General features: G+C 50.2%; 1 protein-coding gene across 2 annotated transcripts in view; it reads left to right on the forward strand.

Moving 5' to 3' along the window:
• The window catches only part of LOC129475916 (granulocyte-macrophage colony-stimulating factor receptor subunit alpha-like), a 40,133-nt gene extending 15,179 nt beyond the window's left edge, over nucleotides 1–24,954 (forward strand). Inside the window, exons 1-12 of one of the 2 annotated variants that reach the window (XM_055268383.2) lie at nucleotides 1,026–1,149; nucleotides 1,269–1,370; nucleotides 4,010–4,152; nucleotides 6,142–6,265; nucleotides 6,383–6,512; nucleotides 8,129–8,301; nucleotides 9,898–10,031; nucleotides 11,638–11,667; nucleotides 14,053–14,188; nucleotides 17,332–17,428; nucleotides 19,290–19,371; nucleotides 24,425–24,625. In XM_055268383.2, coding sequence (XP_055124358.1) covers nucleotides 1,101–1,149; nucleotides 1,269–1,370; nucleotides 4,010–4,152; nucleotides 6,142–6,265; nucleotides 6,383–6,512; nucleotides 8,129–8,301; nucleotides 9,898–10,031; nucleotides 11,638–11,667; nucleotides 14,053–14,188; nucleotides 17,332–17,428; nucleotides 19,290–19,371; nucleotides 24,425–24,502 — 1,278 coding nt within the window. In that variant the 5' untranslated portion in view covers nucleotides 1,026–1,100 and the 3' untranslated portion in view covers nucleotides 24,503–24,625. Of the gene's footprint in view, nucleotides 1–1,025; nucleotides 1,150–1,268; nucleotides 1,371–4,009; nucleotides 4,153–6,141; nucleotides 6,266–6,382; nucleotides 6,513–8,128; nucleotides 8,302–9,897; nucleotides 10,032–11,637; nucleotides 11,668–14,052; nucleotides 14,189–17,331; nucleotides 17,429–19,289; nucleotides 19,372–24,424 lie in introns of those variants that run through there. The other variant, XM_063635155.1, reaches the window with a different exon arrangement.
• The last annotated feature ends 395 nt before the right edge of the window (nucleotides 24,955–25,349 follow it).

A 25,349-nucleotide genomic window follows, 5' to 3' on the forward strand; every position in this document is an offset into this window, starting at 1 on the left:
CTCTTTCTCCTCCTGCTCCTTCTCCTCCTCCTCCTTTTCCTCCTCCTTCTTCTTCCTCTTTTTTTTTTACCTAAAGGAATATCAAGAGTAGTTTCACTGCCCTAAAAATCCTCTGAGGTCCATGTATTCATCCCTCCCTCTGCCCAACACCTACCAACTCCGGATCTTTTTACTATTTGCATGATTTTGTCCTTTCCACGGTGTCCAAGTGTTAGAATGACTCCGTCTGCAGCCATCTCAAGGTGGCTTCTTCCCCTTAGTCATAAGTATTTAAAATTCATTCACGTCGTTTTATGTACTCACACTTTTTTTCTTCCTCTTCTTTTTTTTTTTTCACTTGCCTTTTATAGCTGTTGCAAAAGTCAAGATTTTAAAAAAAGTATAAAAGAGCAGGGCTGGGCGCAGTGGCTCATGCCTGTAATCCCAGCACTTTGGGAGGCCGAGGCAGGTGGATCACGAGGTCAGGAGATCGAGACCATCCTGGCTAACACAGTGAAACCCTGTCTCTACTAAAAATACAAAAAAAAAAAAAAAAAAAAAAAATTAGCTGGGTGTGGTGGCAGCCCCTGTAGTCCCAGCTACTTGGGAAGCTGAAGCAGGAGAATGGTGTGAACCTGGGAGGTGGAGGTTGCAGTGAGCCGAGATCGCGCCACTGCACTCCAGCCTGGGCAACAGAGCATGACTCCGTCTCAAAAAAAAGAAAAGTACAAAAGATCAAAACAAAACAAAAAAACCAGTTATGAAAATGAAAACCTGAGCCATCCTTTCTTATTTTATTTCCCCAAATCCACTAATTATTAACAGAAAGTAAAGCTATGAGAAATGAATAAAAGTGACTGCAATTTCCTTGAAATGTGTTAGAACCCACCTTTAGTGTCAGCTATGGGTTCCCTCGTGAAAGTCAGCTGAGCCATGACCCATGAACCATGGAAGCTTGATTCTAGATTGACCATCTTGAGATGCCAAAGATGTCAACGTCCTAATCCCATGTGGGAGACAGAATAATGTCCCCAAAGATGTCCACGTCCTAATCCCATGTGGAAGACAGAATAATGCCCCCCAAGATGTCCACAGCCTAGTCCCATGTGGGAGACAGAATAATGGCCCTGCAGACCTTCCCCAGCTGGCCACGATCCCTCATTCGACCAGGTCAGCAGCTGACCCCATCATCCTGGGTTTGTTTCCCCAAATCACCTCCCTGGGGTCCCCTGCCAGGAATGTCCTGGGAGAAGCACCCTTCTCACTGTGTCACACTTTCTCTCCTGCAGCTCTTCCCTTCCCTCTGACCAGCACCATGCTTCTCCTGGTGACAAGCCTTCTGCTCTGTGAGTTGCCACACCCAGCATTCCTCCTGATCCCAGAGAAATCGGGTAAGTATGGAAACCTGGCTGAACCTTCCCTGCGGCCCCTGTTTAGATGTCCTGCATCTGGAGACCTGTCTGGATACCTGGGTCCATCTGCATTTCATCTCTAATGTTTATGAGGGACCCAATAAGCACTGGCCAACCCACCAGAAGCTCAGAGCTCCTCTTGTCCTCCGTCTCCTTTCTGCTGTTAATTCCCATCCACCCATTCTACAGATGAGAAAACGGAGGCTCAGAGACCTCCACGGTTTAACCCAACGACCATCCTGGCCCAGTGATGGGGCCAGAATGAGGACCCAGGTCTGCATGGGGCCAAAGTGTTTCTTCCTGCCTGCCTGCCTTCCTTCCTGCCTTTTTCCTCCCTCCCTCCATCCTTCCTTCTCTCCTTCCTTCCATCCTTCTCTCCCTCCTGATTCTTCTTTCTTTCTCTTTCTTTCTTTCTTTCTTTCTTTCTTTCTTTTTTCTTTCTTCCTTCCTTCCCTCCTTCCCTCTCTCTTTCTTCCTTCCATTCTTTCTTTCCTTCCTTCTTTCCTTCCTTCCTTCTCTTTCTTTCCTTCCTTCTTCCTTCCTTCCTTCCCTCCTTTCCTCTGTCTTCCTTCCATTGTTTCTTTCTTTCCTTCCTTCCCTACCTCTTTCTTTCTTTCTTTCTTTCTTTCTTTCTTTCTTTCTTTCTCTCTCTTTCTTTCCCGCTTTCTTTCTCTTTCTTTCCCGCTTTCTTTCTTTTTCTCTTTCTTTTCAGAGTCTCCCTCTTGTTGCCCAGGCTGGAGTGCAATGGCTTAATCTCAGCTCACTGTAAACTCAGCCTCCCGGGTTCAAGCGATTCTCCTGCCTCAGCCTCCCTAGTAGCTGGGATTACAGGTGCCTGCCACCAGGCCCAGCTAATTTTTTGTATTTTTAATAGAGACGCGGTTTTGTCATGTTGGCCAGGCTGGTCTCAAACTCCTGGCCTCAGGTGATCCCCTGCCTCGGCCTCCCAAAGTGCTGGGATTACAGCTGTGAGTCACCATACCCAGCCTCTTGTTTTTTGACTTCTTAATAACAGCCATTGTGACTGGTGTGGAATGATAACTCATTGTGGTTTTGATTTGCATTTCCGGGAGGAACCCTCCTGACTGAGGGTGTGAGGGTCTGCTTCAGGAAAATATTTCCAGGTTTTTGTGACCTGGTTCAGGGAAGACAGACAAAGACAGCTTTCTGTTTCTGCAATTTTCTCAAATTCCTTCAGCTTTATTTTAAACTGCCAAGAGCCACATCACTCTGGATAAAGAGCCTTTGCCTGTTCTCATTCAAGCGGTTTTCTTTCTCTTTCTTTTTTTTTTTTTTTTTTTGAGACAGGATCTTGCTCTGTCACCCAGGCTGGAGTGCAGTGGCGCGATCTCGGCTCACTGCAGCCTCAACTTTCTGAGATCAAGTATCCTCCCACTTCAGCCTCCCAAGTAGCTGGGACTACAAAAATATACCACCACATCAAGCTAATTTAATTTTTTTTAATTTTATAGAGATGGGATCTTGCTATGTTGCCAAGACTGGTTTTTGATTTTTTTTTCTTTTTTTTGAGATGGAGTCTTGCTCTGTCACCCAGGCTGGAGTGCAGTGGCACGATCTCGGCTCACTGCAGCCTCCACCTCCCAGGTTCAACCGATTCTCCTGCCTCAGCCTCCTGAGTAGCTGTGATTACAGGAATCCACCACCATGTCCACCTAAATTTTTTTGTATTTTTAGTAGAGATGGGGTTTCATCATGTTGGCCAGGCTGGTCTCGAACTCCTGACCTCAGGTGATCCACCCACCTCAGCCTCCCAAAGTGCTGGGATTGCAGGCGTGAGCCACCGCGCCCAGTGAGTTTTTGATGATTTCTGCAGTAAACATCTCTATGTGGAGAAAGAGCAAGCTGGGACTACATACGTGCACCACCATGCCTGCCTAATTTAAATTTTTTTAAAAAATTGTGTTTTTTAAGAGATGCGACCTTGCTATGTTGCCCAGGTGGATCTCAACCTACTGGGCTCAAGTCAGCTTTTTGCCTCAGCCTCCCAAGGTGCTGGCATTAGAGGCGTGATCCACCACCCCCAGTCTTCAGGTGATGTTTGAGTATTTCTGCAGTAGAAATCTCCTTTTTCAGAAATAGCAAGGGGGCTGAGAAAACGAGGGAAGATGGACAAGGGAGGAACAGATACCTGAGGATGTGGGACGTCCTGGGGCCATGTGGGTGAGAGGAAAGTCAGCAGGCTCCAGCTCTGAACTTCACCTCCCAGAGCCGGGTGGGAGGAGAGAAAACAGGGCTGGCTGGGTGCTGCGGTGGCTCACGCCTGTAATCCCAGCACTTTGGGAGGCTGAGGTGGGTGGATCACCTGAGGTCGGGAGTTCGAGACCAGCCTGACCAACATGGTGAAACCCCGTGTCTACTAAAAATACAAAAATTAGCTGGGCATGGTGGTCGGCGCCTGTAATCTGAGCTACTCAGGAGGCTGAGGCAGGAGAATCACTTGAACCGGGGTGGCGGATCTTGCAGTGAGCCAAGATGGCGCTATTGCACTCCCGCCTGGGTGACAGAGCCAGACTCCGTCTCAAATAAAAAAAAAAAAAAAAAAAGGAAAAGAAAACAGGAAAAGAGGAAATTCTGAATCCAGTGCCCGCTCCTTGCAGATCCACGAACAGCGGTACCAGCCTCTAGTCTCAATGTGAGGTTTGACTCCAGGACGATGAATTTAAGCTGGGACTGCCAAGAAAATACAACCTTCAGCAGGTGTTTCTTAACTGACAAGAAGAACAGAGTTGTGGAACCCAGGGTGAGACGAATTTCCCATGCTCAACCCCTGTCCTTTACACAGCCCTTTTTGAGTTAAAAGCAACAGGGCCAACCAGGCGTGGTGGCTCATGCCTGTAATCCCGGCACTTTGGGAGGCGGAGGCGGGCGGATCACCTGAGGTCAGGAGTTCGAGACCAGCCTGACCAACATGGTGAAACCCCGTCTCTACTACAAATACAAAATTAGCCGCGCGTGCTGGTGCATGCCTGTCATCCCAGCTACTCGGGAGGCTGAGGCAGGAGAATTACTCAAACATGGGAGGCGGACGTTGCGGTGAGCCGAGATGGCGCCATTGCACTCCAGCCTGGGCAACAAGAGCAAAAGTCTGTCTCAAAAAATAATAATAATAAATTAAATAAAAGCGAGAGGGCTACGGACACAAACAAGTGTGGTATTTGGAGAAATGTCAGAGCCACAATCTCAGGGGGACTGGGAAAGTGCTGTTGGCTCATGTCCGCAATGTGTACCAGAGACTGATTCCCTGAGGCAGAGCCTATTTTACCATATTTTAGCCCAAGAGCGTATTTTACCCCAAGATAACAGAAATCCTGGCAAATGCAGTTGGATGTGCGCCTGGGTCTGTGGTGGAAGAAGGGTGGAGAAAACTAAAGTGTCAGTGACTTTTCACTGTGTCACCATCCTGGTCCCCCAAAGGATTAAGGTCAGGGTTTTTGGAACACAGGAGACAGAGAGAGAAGAGAGGGGAGAGGGGAGGGAAGGAGGGAGAAACACAGAGAAAGAGAGAATAGAAGAGGAGGGAGAGGAAGAGAAATATAGATGATCAATAGATAGGTGATAGATGATTTATTGACTGATAGGTGATAATAGATGATTGGGAGATTGATAATCAATTCTATAGATAGATGTTACACGGATGGATGGGTGGTCCTGCTATGTTACCCCAGATGACATACATTTTTTTTTTTTTGAGATGGAGTTTCGCTCTTGTTGCCCAGGCTGGAGTGCACTGGTGTGATCTCGGCTCACTGCAACCTCCACCTCCCAGGTTCAAGCGAGTCTCCTGCCTCAGCCTCCCAGTAACTGGGATTACAGGCACCTGCCACCATGCACAGCTAATTTTTGTATTTTTAGTAGAGACGGGGTTTCACCATGTTGGCCAGGCTGGTCTCCAACTCCTGACCTCATGATCCGCCCCCATTGACCTCCCAAAGTGCTGGCATTACAGGTGTGAGCCACCGTGTCCGACCTTTATTTTTTGGGATGGAGTCTTGCTCTGTCACCCAGGCTGGAGGCACTGGCGAGATCTCAGCTCACTGCAACCTCTGCCTCCCGGGTTCAAGAGATTCTCCTGCCTCAGCTTCCCGAGTAGCTGGGATTACAGGTACCTGCCACCACGCCTGGCTAATTTTTGTATTTTTAGTACAGACAGGGTTTCACCATGTTGGCCGGGCTGGTCTCAAACTCCTGACCTCAAGTGATCCACCCGCCTCGGCCTCCCAAAGTGCTGGGATTACAGGTGTGAGCCACTGCACCTGGCCTCTAGTCTGATACTTTCAGCACTGCTAGAGTATCAGATTGAGTTTTCACCTGCAAGCTGCTATTCCGCGTATCCACTCAGAGTCCTCGGAGGAAGCGTAGGGAGACGATTTCACAAAGGGAGGCAGCTGCGTGTCACCAAATCCAGGTAAAAACCAATACCACGGCCGGGCGTGGTGGCTCATGCCTGTAATCCCAGCACTTTGGGAGGGCGGGGCGGGTGGATCACCTGAGGTCAGGAGTTTGAGACCAGCCTGGCCAACATGGTGAAACCCTGTCTCTACTACAAATAATTAGCTGGATGTGGTGGCAGGTGTCTGTAATCCCAGCTACTCAGGAGGCTGAGGCAGGAGAATCGCTTGAACCTGGGAGGCGGAGGTTGCAGTGAGCCGAGATCACGCTACTGCACTCCAGCCTGAAGAATGTAGGAGACAGAAGGTGTAATTGGCTCTGTCTGGTTGCAACTCTTCAGCTCAGTAGGAATGAATGTTCATGCACATTTCGTGAAATTTGTCTACATGAAGGAGTGACATTTGAGGTTCACGTGAATACCAGTCAAAGAGGATTTCAGCAAAAACTGCTTTATCCAAACTCAGGTAAGCAAGACATCTCTGGGATCCATTTACAGCACTACCCCCCACCATCCCACCAGCATCAAAGTACATCCCGTTGAACTTCAGAGTGAAAATTGTTTTGTTTCTGCCTCTTCCCAGGAAGGGAGGGTACCGCTGCTCAGAATTTCTCCTGTTTCATCTACAATGTGGATTTCATGAACTGTTCCTGGGCGAGGGGTCCGACGGCCCCTCGTGACGTCCAGTATTTTTTGTACATACAAAACTTAAAGTAAGTGTTCACCTTATGTGAAGAATTAGGAGGAATGCAGGGATGGGAGAAAAATCACGCTGGTTTTTTTTTTTTTTCTTTTTCTGAAGACATTGTCTTGCTCTGTTGCCCAGGCTGGAATGCAATGGTGCCATCTCGGCTCACTGCAACCTCGACCTCCTGGGTTCAAGCAATTTTCTTGCCTCAGCTTCCCAGGTAGCTGAGATTACAGGCGCCCGCCACCATATCCAGCTAAATATTGTATTTTTAGCAGAGACGGGGTTTTGCCATGTTGCCCAGGCTGGTCTCAAACTCCTGACCTGAAGTGATCCGCTCGCCTTGGCCTCCCAAAGTGCTGGAATTACAGGCATGAGCCACCACACCAGGCTCCATATATTTATTTAGAGACAGGGTCTTGCTCTGTCACCCAGGCTGGAGTGTAGTGATGTGATCTCAGCTCCCTGCAACCTGTGCCTCCCTCCCGGGTTCAAGCGATTCTCCTGCCTCTGCCTCCCGAGTAGCTGGGAGTACAGGCGCACTCCATCACACCCATCTAATTTTTGTACTTTTAGTAGAGACGGGGTTTCACCATGCTGGCCAGGCTGGTCTCAAACTCCTGACCTCAAGTGATCCGCCCGCCTTGGCCTCCCAAAGTGCTGGGATTACAGACATGAGCCACCGCACTGGGCCTGTTGTTTTGTTTTGTGTTGTGTTGTTTTGTGTTTTTGTGTTTTTTAGTTTTATTTTGTTTTTGTGTTTTTCTTTTGTGTTTTTGTTTTGTTTTATGTTTTTGTTTTCTGTTTTTGTGGTTTTGTGTTTTTGTGTTTTGTTTTGTGTTTATTTTTGTTTTGTGTTTTTGGTTTGTTTTGTGTTTTTGTGTTTTTGTTTTTTTGTTTTGTTTTGTGTTGTTTTGTGTTTTTGTGTTTTTTAGTTTTGTTTTGTTTTTGTGTTTTTCTTTTGTTTTGTGTTTTTGTTTTGTTTTATGTTTTTGTTGTTTTCTGTTTTTGTGATTTTGTGTTTTTGTGTTTTGTTTTGTGTTTGTTTTGTGTTTTTGTTTTTTGTGTTTTTGGTTTGTTTTGTGTTTTTGGTTTGTTTTGTGTTTTTGTGTTTTTTGTTTTGTGTTTTTGTTTTGTTTTGTGTTTTGTGTGTTTTGTGTTTTTTGTTTTGTGTTTTTGTTTTGTTTTATGTTTTTGTGTTTTTGTTTTGTGTTTTTGTTTTGTGTTTGTTTTTGTTTTGTTTTGTGTTTTTGTGTTTTTTGTTTTGTTTTTGTGTTTTTTTGTGTTTTTGTTTTGTGTTTTGTTTTTTTGTTTTATTTTATGTTTTTGTGTTTTTGTTTTGTTTTGTGTTTGTTTTTGTTTTGTTTTGTGTTTTTTGTTTTGTGTTTTTGTGTTTTTGTTTTGTGTTTTTGTTTTGTGTTTTGTTTTTTTGTTTTATTTTATGTTTTTGTGTTTTTGTTTTGTTTTGTGTTTGTTTTGTTTTGTGTTTTGTGTTTTGTTTTTTTTGTTTTGTGTTTTTGTTTTATTTTATGTTTTTGTGTTTTTGTTTTGTGTGTTTTGTTTTGTGTTTTTGTTTTGTGTCTGTTTTTGTCTTGTTTTGTGTTTTTGTTTTGTGTCTCTGAACTCTTTCTAATCTTTCAGGAGAAAGAGGGAGATCCGGTGTCCTTATTACATACAAGACGCGGGAACCCATGTGGGATGTCACCTGGATAACCTGTCAGGATTAACTTCTCGCAATTACTTTCTGGTTAATGGAACCAGCCGAGAAATTGGCATCCAATTCTTCGATTCACTTTTGGACACAAAGAAAATAGGTGAGAATAACACATATGATTTTCCTATTGTTTATAGGTGAAATGGAATTTGCCTTAAAATCTGTGTAACTGAGGCCAAGTGTGGTGGCTCACACCTGTAATTCCAGCACTTTGGGAGGCCGAGGCAGGCCAGTCACCTGAGATCGGGTGTTCGAGACCAGCCTGACCAACATGGGGAAACCCCATCTCTACTAAAAATACAAAAATTAGCCAGGCGTGGTGGCAGGTGTCTGTAATCCCAGCTACTTGGGAGGCTGAGGAGAATCACTTGAACCTAGGAGGTGGACGTTGCAGTGAGGTGAGATTGTGCCACTGCACTCCAGCTTGAGCAACAGAGCAAGACTCTGTCTCAAAAACAAAAATTTGTGTAATTTTGGTGCTGTAACAAATTACAACTCAGCTGACTTAACTTTCCTTTTTTTGAGATACAGTTTCACTCTGTTGCCCAGGCTGGAGTGCAGTAGTGCAGTCTCAGCTCACTGCAAACTCTGCCTCCCAGGTTCAAGCGATTCTCCTGTCTCAGCCTCCTTATTAGCTTGGATTACAGGTGCCCACCACCATGCCCAGCTAATTTTTGTATTTTTAGTAGAGACAGCGTTTCAGCATCTTGGCTGGGCTGGCCTCAGTCTCCCAAAGTGCTGGGATTACAGGTGTCAGCCAACCTCCCTCTTTCTCTCCTTCCTTCTTTCCTTCCTTCCTGCCTTTCTGCCTTTCTTCTTTCTTCCCTTCTTTCTTCCCTTCCTTCCTTCCTTCTTTCCTTCCTTCCTTCCTTCCTTCTTTCCTTCCTTCCTTCTTTCCTTCCTTCCGTCCTTCCTTCCTTCCTTCCCTCCCTTCCTTCCTTCCTTCCTCCTTCCTCCCCTCCCTCCCTCTCTCCCTCCCTTCTTCCTTCCTTCCTTCCTTCTTCCTCTCCTTCCTTCTCCTTCCCTCCTTTCCTCCTTCCTTCCTCTTTTTGTTCATTTCTTCCTCACCAGCATCTCTTCGTGTCCCAGTGCTCCGCTCCTGGCTGGCCTCTTGGAGCCAGCTCCATATGCCCACACGCTCTCCTCTTCCCAAGCCCACCACATCCCACCCGTGGACTCCTTCATCCCATTGGACATTCCCAGCCTCTTCAGGCTCAGGACTCTCACAGAAGTGTGAGTCCTGCCCACCGAGCCCATCCCTACCTCCCACCCTGGACCCCCTGCCTCAGTGGGTATCTCTCCTGTACGTGGTAGCTGCCCCACCTCCACTTGCACCCAGTGTAGACAGGAGGAGACCCTGCACCACCTCCACCTGGACACGGCGCAGACGAAGAGGTGTCCCTACTCCATCTCCACCTGGACCCAGTGTAGACAAAGAGGTGTTCCAACTCCACGTCCACCTGGACCCAGTGTAGACAAAGAGGTGTCCCTAGTCCACATCCACCTGGACCTAGTGTAGACAGGAGGAGACCCTGCCCCACCTCCAACTGGACCCCGTGTAGACAAAGAGGTGTCCCTACTCCACTTCCACCTGGACCTAGTGTAGACAAAGAGGTGTCCCTACTCCACATCCACCTGGACCCAGTGTAGACAGGACCTCTCTGGTTCAGGGTTGTGTCCTGCGCCCTCATTACAGAACGATTCAACCCTCCCGGCAATGTCACTGTACGTTGCAACACGACGCACTGCCTCATACGGTGGAAACAGCCCAGGACCTATCAGAAGCTGTCGTACCTGGACTTTCAGTACCAGCTGGCCGTCCACAGAAAGGTCGGTGACGGCTCCCCGGGGCTGGGCACCAGGAGGGAGGTGTATGTGACACAGCCACAGAGGAGCCTGGGAATCCTGGGGAAGTGGCCTGGGGGAAGGATGGGTGGGTGGTGAGCGGTGACTCTGGGGTGAATGCACTTCGGGTAGCAGAGGAAGAGGTGAAGCGTCTGTGGCCTGTGAAGCCACCTTGAAGGAGGTTGCAGGGAGGATGGACAAAGATGATCCTGCAACCATGGAACCAGGAAGTGGACCGGGAGGTGTGGGGGACGATGCCACAAGGAAGGGAGAGCCTCTGCTCCACCTCCAGCTGGACGCAGTGTAGACAGAAGGAGACCCTGCCCCATGTCTACCTGGACCCAGTGTAGATAGGAGACCCCACCCCACCTCCATCTACACCCAGTGTAGACAGGAGGAGACCCTGCCCCACCTCCACCTACACCCAGTGTAGACAGGAGGAGACCCTGCCCCACCTCCACCTACACCCAGTGTAGACAGGAGGAGACCCTGCCCCACCTCCAGGTAGACCCAGTGTAGACAGGAGGAGACCCTGCCCCACCTCCACGGAGACCCAGTGTAGACAGGAGGAGACCCAACACCACCTCCACCCACACCCAGTGTAGACAGGAGGAGACCCAACACCACCTCCACCCACACCCAGTGTAGACAGGAGGAGACCCTGCCCCACCTCCAGGTAGACCCAGTGTAGACAGGAGGAGACCCTGCCCCACCTCCAGGTAGACCCAGTGTAGACAGGAGGAGACCCTGCCCCACCTCCAGGTAGACCCAGTGTAGACAGGAGGAGACCCTGCCCCACCTCCAGGTAGACCCAGTGTAGACAGGAGGAGACCCTGCCCCACCTCCAGGTAGACCCAGTGTAGACAGGAGGAGACCCTGCCCCACCTCCACGGAGACCCAGTGTAGACAGGAGGAGACCCAACACCACCTCCACCCACACCCAGTGTAGACAGGAGGAGACCCTGCCCCACCTCCATGGAGACCCAGTGTAGACAGGAGGAGCTCTTGTCCCACAACCACCTGGACCCAGTATAGACAGGAAGAGACCCTGCCCCATGTCCACCTCGATCCAGTGTACACAAGAGTAGATCTTGTCCCACAACCACCTGGACCCAGTGTAGACAAGAAAGAGAGACTGCCCCATGTCTACCTGGACCCAGTGTAGACAGAAGGAGACCCTGCCCCATGTCTACCTGGAACCAGTGTAGATAGGAGGAGACCCTGCCCCACCTCCGCGGAGACGCAGTGTAGACAGGAGGAGATCTTGTCCCACAACCACCTGGACCCAGTATAGACAAGGAGAGCCTGCTCCATATCTGCCTGGACGACAGGAGAATACCCTGCCCCAAGGCCAGTGGACCCTTTCTGGATGGGTCACAGGAAGATATCTGGCCAGGAAGAATTCCGTGTTGGCAGCTCCTCATCCTACCTGTCTTGTAGATTCGGGGTTTGTGGAGGGAGACCTGCTCGCCGCTCCTCAGGGACTCTTTCCCATTCAGTGTCCACACCAGGGGAGACACTGTGTGAACCATCTAAAGTGTTTTAGAAATGGAAACAGTGAGTCTTGTATTGTGTTTTGTTTTGTTTCTAGAATGCCCAGCCTGGCACGGAAAACCTACTGGTAAGTGAAACCACAGACCCTACTGATGACCCTCCATGTAACCCTACAGTCCCCTATTCACCAGACCTAGTGTAACCCTACAGTCCCCTATCACCACACCTAGTGTAGCCCTACAGTCCCCTATCACCACACCTAGTGTAACCCTACAGTCCCCTATCACCAGACCTAGTGTAACCCTACAGTCCCCTATCACCACACCTAGTGTAACCCTACAGTCCCCTATCACCAGACCTAGTGTAGCCCTACAGTCCCCTACTCATGAACCCCAGAGTAACCCTACAGTCTCCTACTCACGATCCCTACAGTTCCCTACTCATGACCCCGAGCATAACCATACAGTCCCCTACCCATGACCCCTGGCGTAACCCTACAATCCCCTACTCACCACACCTAGCATAACCCTACAGTCCCCTACTCATGACCCCTACAGTCTCCTACTCATGACCCCTGGAGTAACCCTACAGTCCCCTATTCACGAGCTATAGTGTAACCCTACAGTCCCCTACCCATGACCTCTGGCAGAACCCTACGATTCCCTATTCACAACCCTGGCGGAACCCTACAGTCCCCTACTCATGACCCCTAGTGTAACTGTACAGTCCTGTACCCATGACCCCTGGTGGAACCCTACAGTCCCCTACTCATGACCCCTAGTGTTGCCCCACAAACCCTAGCGTAACCCCACATGACCCCCGGCGTAACCCTACGGTCCCCTACCCACGACGCATGTCTGACTGGACCCAGGGTAGACAGGAGGAGACCCTGCCCCACCTCCACCTAGACCCAGTGTAGACAAGAAGGAGAGCCTGCCCCACGTCTACCTGGATCCAGTGTAGACAGGAGAATACTCTGACCCACATAAAGTTGAACCACTCACAACCCTAGCGTCACCCTACAGTCTCCATGAACCCAGCGTAACCCTACAGTCTTGGTTTATGAGACTGTTAGTGCCATTGTGGCCCAGGGGTGGACACGGTGGGGCGTGACCCTGAACTGGAGGATGCAGATCTCACATGGGTCTGCTCTTAGCCTCAACCTTCATGTCCCAATGGTTGAAATATTTACACTCAGCATGTTCTACTGATTTTCCCATTTTATTCCTCTTTCCTCTGAGTGGGTTAAAAATATATTCCAGTGACTGTCTAAGGAAATTATGTCTCCCTCTAAAATGCTTTTAGAGTGAGTACTGTTGCCGGATATTTACCAACTCTTGCGGCCACTCTGACCCTCAGTATCCTCCTCTGTCCAATGCATATGCTAGACTTGGGGATCTTAATATCCCTTGCTAAACTATCCATCTGAAGCTCTGTTAATATCAGTTGTTGCTCCTGAATCATTTATTTATGTACGTATGTATTTTTGAGACAGAGTCTCGCTCTGTCCCCCAGGCTGGAGTGCAGTGGTGCGATCTTGGCTCACTGTGACACTCACCTCCCAGGTTCAAGTGATTCTCCTGCCTCAGCCTCCCTGGTAGCTGGGACTACAGGCGCCCACCCCCACACCTGGCCAAAAATTTCTGTTTCAAAAAATAAAATTTTAGCCAGGCATGGTGGCTCAAGCCTGTCATCCCAGCACCATGGGAGGCTGAGGTGGGCAAATCACTTGAGGTCAGGAGTTCAAGACCAGCCTGACCAACGTGGAGAGACCCTGTCTCTGCTAAAAATACAAAAATTACCCATGCGTGGTGGCGGGTGCCTGTAATCCCAGCTATGCGGGAGGCTGAGGCAGGAGAATCGCTTGAACCCTGGAGGTAGAGGTTGCGGTGAGCCAAGATCATGCCATTGCACTCCAGCCTGGGCAACAGAGCGACAGTCTGTCTCAAATAACATCAAATAGGCTGGGCGTGGTGGCTCACACCTGTCATCCCAGCACTTTGGGAGGCTGAGGTGGGTGGATCACGAGGTCAGGGGTTCGAGACCATCCTGGCTAACATGGTGAAACCCCGTCTCCACTAAAAATACAAAAATTAGCCAGGGATGGTGCCGGGCGCCTGTAGTCCCAGCTACTCGGGAGGCTGAGGCAGGAGAATGGCATGAACCTGGGAGGCGGAGCTTGCAGTGAGCCGAGATTGCACCACTGCACTCCAGCCTGGGCGACAGAGCAAGACTCCATCTCAAAAAATAAATAAAATAACATAAAATAAAAAAATTTAAAGCCTACATCACTCAAATTTTCCCAACTTGTCTTCCATCCATATACTAACAAGCCTTGACTCTGCTTAGCTTCCAAGACCCGATCAGACCAAGTGCATTCAGAGTGGTAGAAAAAAAAAAAAAAGAAAAAAAAAAAGGAGAAAAACATTTAAAAGACAAAAGAATGAAAAAAGACAACCTTTTCCTCCACGCAGAAGACGCCTATCTCTAACTTTCTTTTTTTCCTCCAAAGATTAATGTTTCTGGTGATTTGGAAAATAGATACAACTTTCCAAGCTCTGAGCCCAGAGTGAAACATAGTGTGAAGATCAGAGCTGCAGATGTCCGTATCCTGAACTGGAGTTCCTGGAGTGAAGCCACTGAATTTGGTAAGCGTCGGGCGGAGGTGAGGGATGTTTGTGTCATCTGCCACCATCTTGGGGCAGGCACAGAGGTCAGGTGCTCTGTCCTGGGCGCTGAGATTGAATTGAGAACGTCACTGGGAGTAGTATCAGGCTCTGAGTTTATCGCTGAGGCTCAAAAGGAGGAGGTGGTCTCGTACTCAGTCACACAGCATTGCTTTGCTGATGTTTTTTCAGGATGGATGAGCTAAGCTCACTCAATAACCAGAGAAGGGCCGGGTGCAGTGGCTCACGCCTGTAATCCCAGCACTTTGGGAGGCTAAGGTGGGCGGATCACTGGAGGTCAGGAGTTTGAGACCAGCCTGGCCGACATGGTGAAACCCCGTCTCTACTAAAAATACAAAATTAGTGCAGCGTGGTGGCAGGTGCCTGTAGTCCCAGCTACTCGGGAGGCTGAGGCAGGAGAATCACTTGAACCCGGGAGGCGGAGGTTGCAGTGAGCTGGGATCATGCCACTGCACTCTAGCCTGGGCAACACAGCAAGACTCCATCTCAAAAAAAAAAAAAAAAAGCAAAAACTAGCCAGGCGTGGTGGCACGTGCCTGTAATCCCAGCTACTCGGGAGGCTGAGGCAGGAGAATGACTTGAACCCGGGAGGCAGAGGTTGCAGTGAGCTGGGATCACGCCACTGCACTCCAGCCTGGGTAACAGAGCAAGACTCCGTCTCAAAAAAAAAAAAAAGTAGAAGGAGGTGGTCTCATACTTATACGGGGTCATGCAACATTGCTTTGCTGGTGTTTTTTTCAGGATGGATGAGCTAGAATCCCTTAATAGCCAGAGAAGGGCCGGGTGCAGTGGCTCATGCCTGTAATCCCAGCACTTTGGGAGGCTGAGGTGGGCGGATCACTGGAGGTCAGGAGTTTGAGACCAGCCTGGCCGACATGGTGAAACCCCGTCTCTACTAAAAATACAAAATTAGTGCAGCGTGGTGGCAGGTGCCTGTAGTCCCAGCTACTCGGGAGGCTGAGGCAGGAGAATGACTTGAACCCGGGAGGCGGAGGTTGCAGTGAGCTGGGATCATGCCACTGCACTCTAGCCTGGGCAACACAGCAAGACTCCATCTCAAAAAAAAAAAAAAAAAAAGCAAAAACTAGCCAGGCGTGGTGGCACATGCCTGTAATCCCAGCTACTCGGGAGGCTGAGGCAGGAGAATGACTTGAACCCGGGACGCGGAGGTTGCAGTGAGCTGGGATCATGCCGCTGCACTCCAGCCTGGGTGACAGAGCAAGACTTCGTCTCAACAAAAAAAAAAGTAGAAAGAGGTGGTCTCATACTCATACGGGGTCATGCAACATTGCTTTGCTGGTGTTTTTTTCAGGATGGATGAGCTAGAATCCCTTAATAGCCAGAGAAGGACTCCAATGATAGCCCTCCTAAAGCCCCACCTCCCTCTACCCCACTGGGAAATAGTCTTTGTCCAGTCAAACCATCACCATTCTGGCTCCCTGGCCAAGAGGAAGCTCTCTCCCTCTTTTTTTTTTTTTTTTGAGATGGCCTTTCGCTCTTGTTGCCCAGGCTGGAGTGCAATGGCACCATCTCGGTTCACCGCAATCTCTGCCTCCAAGGTTCAAGCAATTCTCCAGCCTCAGCCTCCCGAGTAGCTGGGATTACAGGCACCTGCTACCGCACCTGGCTAATTTTGTATTTTTAGTAGAGACGGGGTTTCTCCATGTTGGTCACGCTGGTCTCGAACTCCCAACCTCAGGTGATCTACCCGCCTCGCCCTCCCAAAGTGCTGGGATGACAGGCGTGAGCCGCCACATCTGGCCGGGGAAGGTCTCTTCAAAGCCAGGTCTCGGCCGCCCAGGAGACAGGTCTATGCTTTTCTCTGAAGATGATTTTGAGGGCTCCAAACTGAAAAGGGGAAGGGGCAGGATATTGAGAAGTATGTGGTTTTCACCTAAACAAAGGGGACAGAGGAAAAAATGTGGGCTGGAGTGCAGTGGTGCACCTCCACCTCCCAGATCACACGGACAAAATGGGGTACAGAGATGATCAGAGGTGCATTCATGTCTGAGGGGCCAGGGTGACTGTACCTGTAAGAAATGTTTGTTTGTTTATTTTTTGTTTTTTTGAGACGGAGTCCCGCTCTGTCACCCAGGCTGGAGTGCAATGGCACGATCTCGGCTCACTGCAACCTCCACCTCCCGGGTTCAAGCAATTCTGCTGCCTCAGCCTCCTGAGTAGCTGGGATTACAGGCATGCATCACGCTTGGCCAATTTTTGTATTTTTATTTATTTTTATTTATTTATTTTGAGATGGAGTTTCACTCTGTCACCCAGGCTGGAGTGCAATGGCACGATCTCGGCTCACCGCAACCTCCGCCTCCCGGGTTCAAGTGATTCGCCTGCCTCAGCCTCCTGAGTAGCTGGGATTACAGGCATGCATCACAGTTGGCCATTTTATTTATTATTTTATTTATTTATTTATTTATTTATTTTGAGACAAATTCTCACTCTGTCTCCCAGGCTGGAGTGCAATGGCACGATCTCGGCTCACTGCAACCTCTGCCTCCCGGGTTCAAGAGATTCTCCTGCCTCAGACTCCCGAGTAGCTAGGATTACAGGTGCATGCCACCATGCCTGGCTAATTTTGTATTTTTTTTAGTAGAGACGGGGTTTCACCATGTTAGTGAGGCTGGTCTTGAACTCCTGACCTCAGATGATGCACCTGCCTCAGCCTCCCAAAGTGCTGGGATGACAGGTGTGAGCCACCGTGCCTGGCCCAATTTTTGTGTTTTTAGTGGAGATGGGGTTTCACCATGTTGCCTAGGCTGGTCTCGAACTCCTGACCTCAAGTGATCTGTCTTCCTCAGCCTCCCAAAGTGCTGGGATTACAGGCATGAGTCACTGCGTCCGGCCCATGGTGGCGAAGTTTTAACAGCTCACCACAGATTTCCTCGTGGGCAAAACATGCAGCAGGCAGGTCGCCTTTCATCTCAGAGCCATCTTACTTAGGAACCAAAAAGAGGGAGGCAGGTTTACTCTACCCAGTTCCCAGCTTGACTGTTCCCTTTGGCTAAATGCATTTGGACACCCGAAGAGATTTAATTTCCTTTCACACGTCCGTCAGTGATTCACCGCAGACGCAAACCTGTGTGTCTCTCTAGGCTCTGACGACAGAAACCTCAGCTCTGTGTACACTTACGTGCTCCTGATCCTGGGAACCCTTGTCTGTGGCATCGTCCTCGGCTTCCTCTTTAAAAGGTAATCTGTGAAACACCTGGGCCTCCCCCAGGCAAACAGGCCAGGCCGGGAGCAAAGCGCTTTCTCCAAAGTCTCTGTCTCTGTGAAAGAGAAACAGCCTTGGCCGGGCGCAGCGGCTCACGCCTGTCATCCCAGCACTTTGGGAGGCCGAGGCGGGCGGATCTCCTGAGGTCAGGAGTTCGAGACCACCCTGACCAATGTGGAGAAACCCCGTCTCTATTAAAAATACAAAATTAGCTGGGCGTGGTGGCGGGCGCCTCTCATCCCAGCTACTCGGGAGGCTGAGGCAGGAGAATCGCTTGAACCCGGGAGGCGGAGGTTGCAGTGAGCCGAGATCACGCCGTTGCACTCCAGCCTGGGCAACAAGAGCGAAACTCTGTCTCAAAAAAAAAATGATAATAAATAAAAAGAGAGAAACACAGCCTGCAAATCTACCTGGTGGTTCCATGACCCATTCAGTAATACGGAGAACTTGCTTGGGACCCCACCTTTTTGCTGGACGTGAGACGCCTCTAGAGCTCAGCTGCGGGCACAAAGGAGGTATCTTCCTGTCTCCTGTGGCTTCGCCTCTAAGGGACGATCGTTTCTGCCTTTCCCAGCTTCTGGAGGCTCCCTGCATCCCTGGGCTTGTGGCCACATCACTGCCATCTCTGCCTCCGTCTCCACGTGGCCTCCTCCTCTGTGTCTGTGTCTCCTCTTCTGCCTCTTAGAAGGGCATCTGTCATTGGATTCAGGGACCACACAGATACACACTAAGAATCACCAAATGGGCCAGGTGTGGTGGCTCACGCCTGTAATCCCAGCACTTTGGGAAACCAAGGCGGGTGGATCACGAGGTCGGGAGATCGAGACCATCCTGGCTAACACGGTGAAACCCCGTCTCTACTAAAAATACAAAAAATTAGCCGAGCGAGGTGGCGGGCACCTGTAGTCCCAGCTACTCGGGAGGCTGAGGCAGGAGAATGGCGTGAACCCAGGAGGCGGAGCTTGCAGTGAGCCGAGATTGCACCACTGCACTCCAGCCTGGGCGACAGGGCAAGACTCTGTCTCAAAACTAACAAAAAAACACCTCCAACCCAGAAGCCACGCTCTTCAAGGCTGGTGGGATCAAGGCAGACGTTTCCCCTCTGGAGCTCAGCCCTTCAACACCAGTGACCTCAGACTCCCTGAAGTTGCCCACAGCCTCAGCCTTCTGAATAGCTGGGATTACAGGCGTGCACCACGATACCCAGCTAATTTTTGTATTTTTAGTAGAGATGGGGTTTCACCATCTTAGCCAGGCTGGTCTCGAACACTTGACCTCAATTGATCCACCCGCCTCAGCCTCCCAAAGTGCTGGGATGACAGGTGTGAGCCACCATACCTGGCCTAGTTCCTTAAGATTTTTGTCATTTGGTGATTTTTTTTTTTTTTTTTCGAGATGGAATCTTGGTCTGTCACCCAGACTGGAGTGCAGTGATGTGATCTCGGCTCACTGCAACCTCCACCTTCCGGGTTCAAGCGATTCTCCTGCCTCAGCCTCCTGAATAGCTGGGATTACAGGCATGCACCACGATACTCAGCTAATTTTTGTATTTTTAGTAGAGACGGGGTTTCACCATGTTGGCCACGCTGGTCTCGAACTCCTGACCTCAAGTGATCCACCCGCCTCGGCCTCCCAGAATGTTGGCATTACAGGCGTGAGCCACTGCGCCTGGCCTGGTTCCTTAAGATTTTCGTCACTTGGTGATTCTTAGTGAAGTTGTTTTGCGCAGTTGAGCACAGATAGCCCGCACACAGCATCCCTCGGCACAGGGTGTTGATGGAAGGAACTCTGGTGACCTGGGGTTCGTTCTCTTCACACTTTTTCTCTGTGTCTCAGGTTCCTTAGGGTACAGCGACTGTTCCCGCCAGTTCCACAGATCAAAGACAAACTGAATGATAACCATGAGGTGGAAGATGAGGTAGGTAGGGGTGGGCGGAGCAGTGACCTGGGATGGAAAGAGGGTAGTGGGGAATATGGGACACAGCCTCTGAGTGTCGACCATCTTGCTTCTCCACCAGCTGCGACTGCAGCGTCGCCACGGATGTGGCTGGAATCTGTATCCCGTTCCTGGGCCTTCTCCCGGATTGGGGTCAGGGTCGTATCTGTGAGGTCAAGCAGGAGAAATTGAGGCAGGGTAGTGGTCAAAAAAAGGAGGAGAAGATGGTAGAGAGGGCCGGGCACGGTGGCTCACACCTGTCATCCCAGCACTTTGGGAGGGTGAGGCAGGTGGATCACATGAGGTCAGAAGTTCGAGACCAGCCTGGCCAACATTGTGAAACCCCATCTCTGCTAAAAATACAAAAAATTAGCCGGGTGTGGTGGTGCCCGCCTGTCATCCCAGTTACTCGGAAGGCTGGGGCAGGAGAATGGCTTGAACCCAGGGGGCGGAGGTTGCAGTGAGCCGAGATCGCACCACCACATTCCAGCCTGGGTGACAGAGTGAGACTCCATCTCAAAAGAAAAAAGAAGGTAGAGAGGAGAGGCAGAAATAAAGAGACAAGAGACAGAGGCAGAGAAAGATGGAGGGAGAGAAATGGAGGAGAGAGGAACATAGAAGAGAATGAGAAGGAGACAGAAAAGAGACGGAAACAGGCAGACAGACTGACAGAAACAAAGGCAGACAGAGAGAGAAACAGAGAAGGAGGGAGAAAAGGGAGAGGGAAAGAGAGAGAGAGACAGACAAACAACAAACATAAAGACCCAGGCAGAGGCCGGGCGCGGTGGCTCACACCTGTCATCCCAGCACTTTTGGGAGACTTGAGGTCGGGAGTTCGAGACCAGCCTGACCAACATGGAGAAACCTTGTCTCTACTAAAATTACAAAAATTAGCCAGGTGTGGTGGTGCACGCCTGTAATCCCACCTACTCTGGAGGCTGAGGCAGGAGAATCACTTGAACCCAGGAGGCGGAGGTTGCAGTGAGCCGAGATTGCGCCATTGCACTCTAACCTGGGCAACAAGAGCAAAACTCTGTATCAAAAACAAAACAAAACAAAAAAACAACCACAGCAGGGAGAGGAGAGAGACAGAGAAGAGCAGAGGCACAGAGAGGGGAGAGAGACAAACACAGAGAGTCACAGAGACAGAAAAAGAGAGAGACGGAGAAGGAGAGATAGAGACAGGGACAAAGAGAAAAAGACAGACAGAGGGAGAAACAGAGAGACATAGGTGGACACGGAGAGGGGAAGAAGAGAGAGAGAGAGAGTGATAGAAAGAGACAGACCAAGGGATGGGAGTGGAAGAGAGACACGGAGGGAGGAAAGAGACAGAGAGGGAGGCAGAGAAAAGAGACACAGAGACACGGAGAGAGACACGGAAGACAGAGGAGTGGGACTTAGACTCAGCGAGAGCCCAGAGAGGGTGAACAAGGGCGAGGAACCATGTGACCTGCACCCCGAGACCCCATTGGCGCTCCTCTCCCACCCACCTCTCTCCAGCTCAGGGACTGTGTCTTATGTTGCAGTAGGCGAGCAGGCTGGAAAGTCAGGTCAGGGCTCATGCTACATCCCAGAGGCAGAACCGTCCTGCATTCTCAGAGTAGGAGATGAAATTTTTAAAAAGGAAATAAAACTCTTGTCCAGGGAACCTCAGCTTTTATCCTTTAGACCTTCGACTGATTAGATGAGGCCCACCCTTCCCACTTTATACCTTCGACTGATTGGATGAGGCCCACCCTTCCCCCTTTAGACCTTCGACTGATTGGATGAGGCCCACCCTTCCCCTTTAGACCTTCGACTGATTAGTTGAGGCCCACCCTTCCCCCTTTAGACCTTCGACTGCTTGGATGAGGCCCACCCTTCCCCTTTAGACCTTCGACTGATTAGTTGAGGCCCACCTTTCCCCTTTAGACTTGTTTTTTTTTGGGGGATGGAGTTTCGCTCTTGTTGCCCAGGCTGGAGTGCAGTAGCGCAATTTTGGCTAACTGCAACCTCTGCCTTCCAGGTTCAAGGGATTCTCCTGTCTCAGCCTGGCGAGTAGCTAGGATTACAGGCTCACACCACCACGCCCAGCTAATTTTTTGTATTTTTAGTAGAGATTGGGTTTCACCATGCCCAGGCTGGTCTTGAACTTCTGACCTCAGGTGCTCCGCCCACCTTGGCCTCCCAGAGTGCTGGGATTACAGGCATGAGCCACTGTGCCCAGCCACTTTTAGGCTTTTGACTGATTAGATGAGGCCCACCCTTCCCCCTTTAGACCTTCAACTGATTAGACGAGACCCAGCCTTCCCCTTTAGACCTTCAACTGATTAGATGGAGCCCACCCTTCCCCTCTAGACCTTCAACTGATTAGGCCAGGCCCACCCTTCCCCTTTAGACCTTCGACTGATTAGGTGAAGCCCACTCTTCCCCCTTTACACCTTTGACTGATTATATGAGGCCCACCGTTCCTCTTTAGACCTTCAACTGATTAGATGAAGCCCACCCTTCCCCTTTAGACCATCAGCTTATTAATTAGACAAGGCCTACCCTTACCCTTTAGACTTTCAACTCATTAGATGAGGCCCACTCTCCTCGTTTAGACCTTCGACTGATTAGATGAGGCCCACCCTTCCCACTTTAGACTTTTGAATGATTAGATAAGGCCCACCCTTCCCCCTTTAGACCTTTGACTGATTAGATGAGACCCACCCTGCCCCTTTAGACCTTCAACTGATTAGATGAAGCCCAGCCTTCCCCTTTATAGCTTCAACTTATTAATTAGATAAGGCCCACCCTTACCCTTTAGACTTTCAACTGATTAGATGAGGCCCACTCTCCCTATTTAGACCTTTGGCTGATTAGATGAAGCCCAGCCTTCCCCTTTAGACCTTCAACTTATTAATTAGATGAGGTCCACCTTTCCCCCTTTAGACTTTTGACTGATTAGATGAGGCCCACTCTCCCCATTTATACCTTCGACTGATTAGATGAAGCCCACCATTCCCCTTTATACCTTCGATTGATTAGATGAAGCCCACCTTTCCCCTTTAGACCTTCAACTGATTAGATGAAGCCCACCCTTCCCCTTTAGACCTTCCCTTCCCCTTTAGACCTTCAACTGATTAGATGAAGCCCACCCTTCCCCTTTAGACCTTCCCTTCCCCTTTAGACCTTCAGCTTATTAATTAGATAAGGGCCACCCTTACCCTTTAGACTCAACTGATTAGATGAGGCCCACCCTCTCCCTTTAGGCCTTCAACTGATTAGATGAGGCCCACCTCCTTTAGACCTTTGACTGATTAGATAAAGCCCACTCACATTCTCCAGTCCAATCTCTTTTCCTGGAAATCAGTTGATTGTGAACTTGACATCTACAAAGCACCTTCGTAGCAGCCCCTGAGTCAGGGTTTGATTCAATAATTGGGGACTGTAGCCCAGTCAGGGGACATGTCATTACTGCCAGGTATCTGAGACAGAGAGCAAGAGATGAAAGGGAAACAGAGAGACTGAACCCAAAAGAGGTACACACAGGAAGATGGAGATAGAGAGAAACCCAAAGATGGGGGTGGAAGATGGTGAGATGGGGAGGAAAGAGAGACAGAGAGAGAGAGACAGAGAAAAGAGGCAGAGAGACCAAGAGAGAGAGGCTCAACAGCAAGACTCCAGAGAGGGTGACTAAGGGTGAGGGATCTGCGTGACCTGCATCCCAAGACCCCGTGGGTGCCCCTCTCCCAGCCACCTCTCTCCAGCTCAGGGGCTGTATCTTTCTCCCATGGGGAACTCCAGTTCCAGCCCAGGGCTGTCCCCAGCGCCCTGTTCCCTGCCACATAGTTAACATCCCCCCAGTTGCCCCTTGCACACCCCCGTCCTAGACCCAGCCATCTGTCATTCCGTTACCTTCCACCCCCGCGCCAGCCTCCTCCCTGGCACCCACTTTCCACTGACCCCTAGGGGTCCCCCACGTCGAGGTGCCAGGATGACAGCTTCAGGCTTCAACCATCCCTTCTCTGAGCTCCGTCGGCCCCAGGGGCTTAGCACCTGCTGTACCCTGCCCAGGTTTCACACTCACAAGCTCTTCCAAAGGCCACCCTGTTCATCGTCAACTATGAGGCCACATAAGTGGATCTGTCTCAGATCTTTACCCCAGGAAAAGCCCCTGGCCAGGCGCAGTGGCTCACGCCTGTCATTCCAGCACTTTGGGAAGCCAAGGAGAGTGGATCACCTCGAGGTCAGGACTTCGAGACCAGCCTGGCCAACATGGTGAAACCCCATCTCTACTGAAAATACAAAATTTAGCCTGTGGCAGCTAAAGGGGGAAGGGTGGGCCTCATCAGTCAAAGGTCTAAAGGGGGAAGGGTGGGCCTCATCTAATCGGTCAAAAGTCTAAAGGGGGAAGGGTGGGCCTCATCTAATCAGTCGAAGGTATATGGGGGAAGGGTGGGCCTCATCTAATCAGTCAAAGGTCTAAAGGGGGAAGGGTGGGCCTCATCTAATCAGTTGAAGGTATATAGGGAAGAGTGGGCCTCATCCAATGGGTCAAAAGTCTAAAGAGGGAAGGGTGGGCCTCATCTAACCAGTTGAAGCTATAGAGGGGAAGGGTGGGCCTCATCTAACCAGTCAAAAGTCTAAAGGGGGAAGGGTGGGCCTCATCTAATCAGTCAAAGGTATATAGGAGGAAGGGTGGGCCTCATCTAATCAGTCGAAGGTATATGGGGGAAGAGTGGGCCTCATCTAATCAGCTGAAGGTATATACGGGAAGGGTGGGCCTCATCTAATCAGTCGAAGGTATATAGGGGAAGGGTGGGCCTCATCTAATCAGTCAAATTTGTGGTGGTGGGCACCTATAATCCCAGTCACTTGAGAGGCTGAGGCAGGAGAATCACTTCAACCCAGGAGGCCGAGGTTGCAGAGAGCTGAGATCACACCACTGTACTCCAGCCTAGGCAACAGAGTGAGACTCCGTCTCGAGGGAGGAAAAGAAAATGAACACAGCCCACTGAGTCCCAGGCTGAGCTCGTGAAGATCTGACAGCCTGAATCCTCCTTTTTCTCAGATCATCTGGGAGGAATTCACCCCAGAGGAAGGGAAAGGCTACCGCGAAGAGGTCTTGACCGTGAAGGAAATTACCTGAGACCCAGAGGGTGTAGGAATGGCGTGGACATCTCCGCCTCCGTGACACTGGGGAACTGTTTTCTTGTTGATGATGCTGTGAGCCTTTATATAATTTTCTATGTTTTTATTTAAAAACATGATATTTGGGGCCAGGCACGGTGACTCACGCCTGTAATCCCAGCACTTTGGGAGGCCAAGGTGGGCAGATCACCTGAGGTCAGGAGTTCAAGACCAGCCTGACCAACATGGTGAAACCCCATCCGGACTAAAAAAAAATGCAGAAATTTACCCAGGTGCGGTGGCAGATGCCCATCATCCCAGCTACTCGGGAGGCTGAGGCAGGAGAATTACTTGAACCCGTGAGGCGGAGGTTGCAGCGAGCCAAGATCGCGCCATTGCACACCAACCTGGGTGACAGAGCAAGATTGCATCTCAAAACAAATAATAATAATAAATAATAAGTAATAAAAACCTGGTCAGGCTGGTCTCGAATTCCTGACCTCGTGTGATCCACCCACCTCAGCCTCCCGACATGCTGGGATTACAGGCGTGAGCCACCACCCCTGGCTGACTTGCCTCCATTTAAAGCCTTTACCATTGGTAAGCTGACGTCCCAGCTTGCTCCTTCCCCCATGGGAGCTGTCTACCTTTGCTGCTTTCTGGTTTTACCTAGGAGTGGGTGGGGTGGGGGTGGTGGGACCCAGACGAGCCTGAGAGAGATCCAAGGTCTAGACTCAGGGTCTGGAAAATACCCAAAGGAGGAGGAAGAGAGGCTGTGACCCTCCCTTGGGGTGGAATGAAAAAGAGGCATAGGTGCTCACGGCTGTCATCCCAGCACTTTGGGAGGCCGAGGCGGGTGGATCACG

Source organism: Symphalangus syndactylus, chromosome X, assembly GCF_028878055.3.
Source record: "Symphalangus syndactylus isolate Jambi chromosome X, NHGRI_mSymSyn1-v2.1_pri, whole genome shotgun sequence".
NCBI lineage: Eukaryota > Metazoa > Chordata > Mammalia > Primates > Hylobatidae > Symphalangus > Symphalangus syndactylus.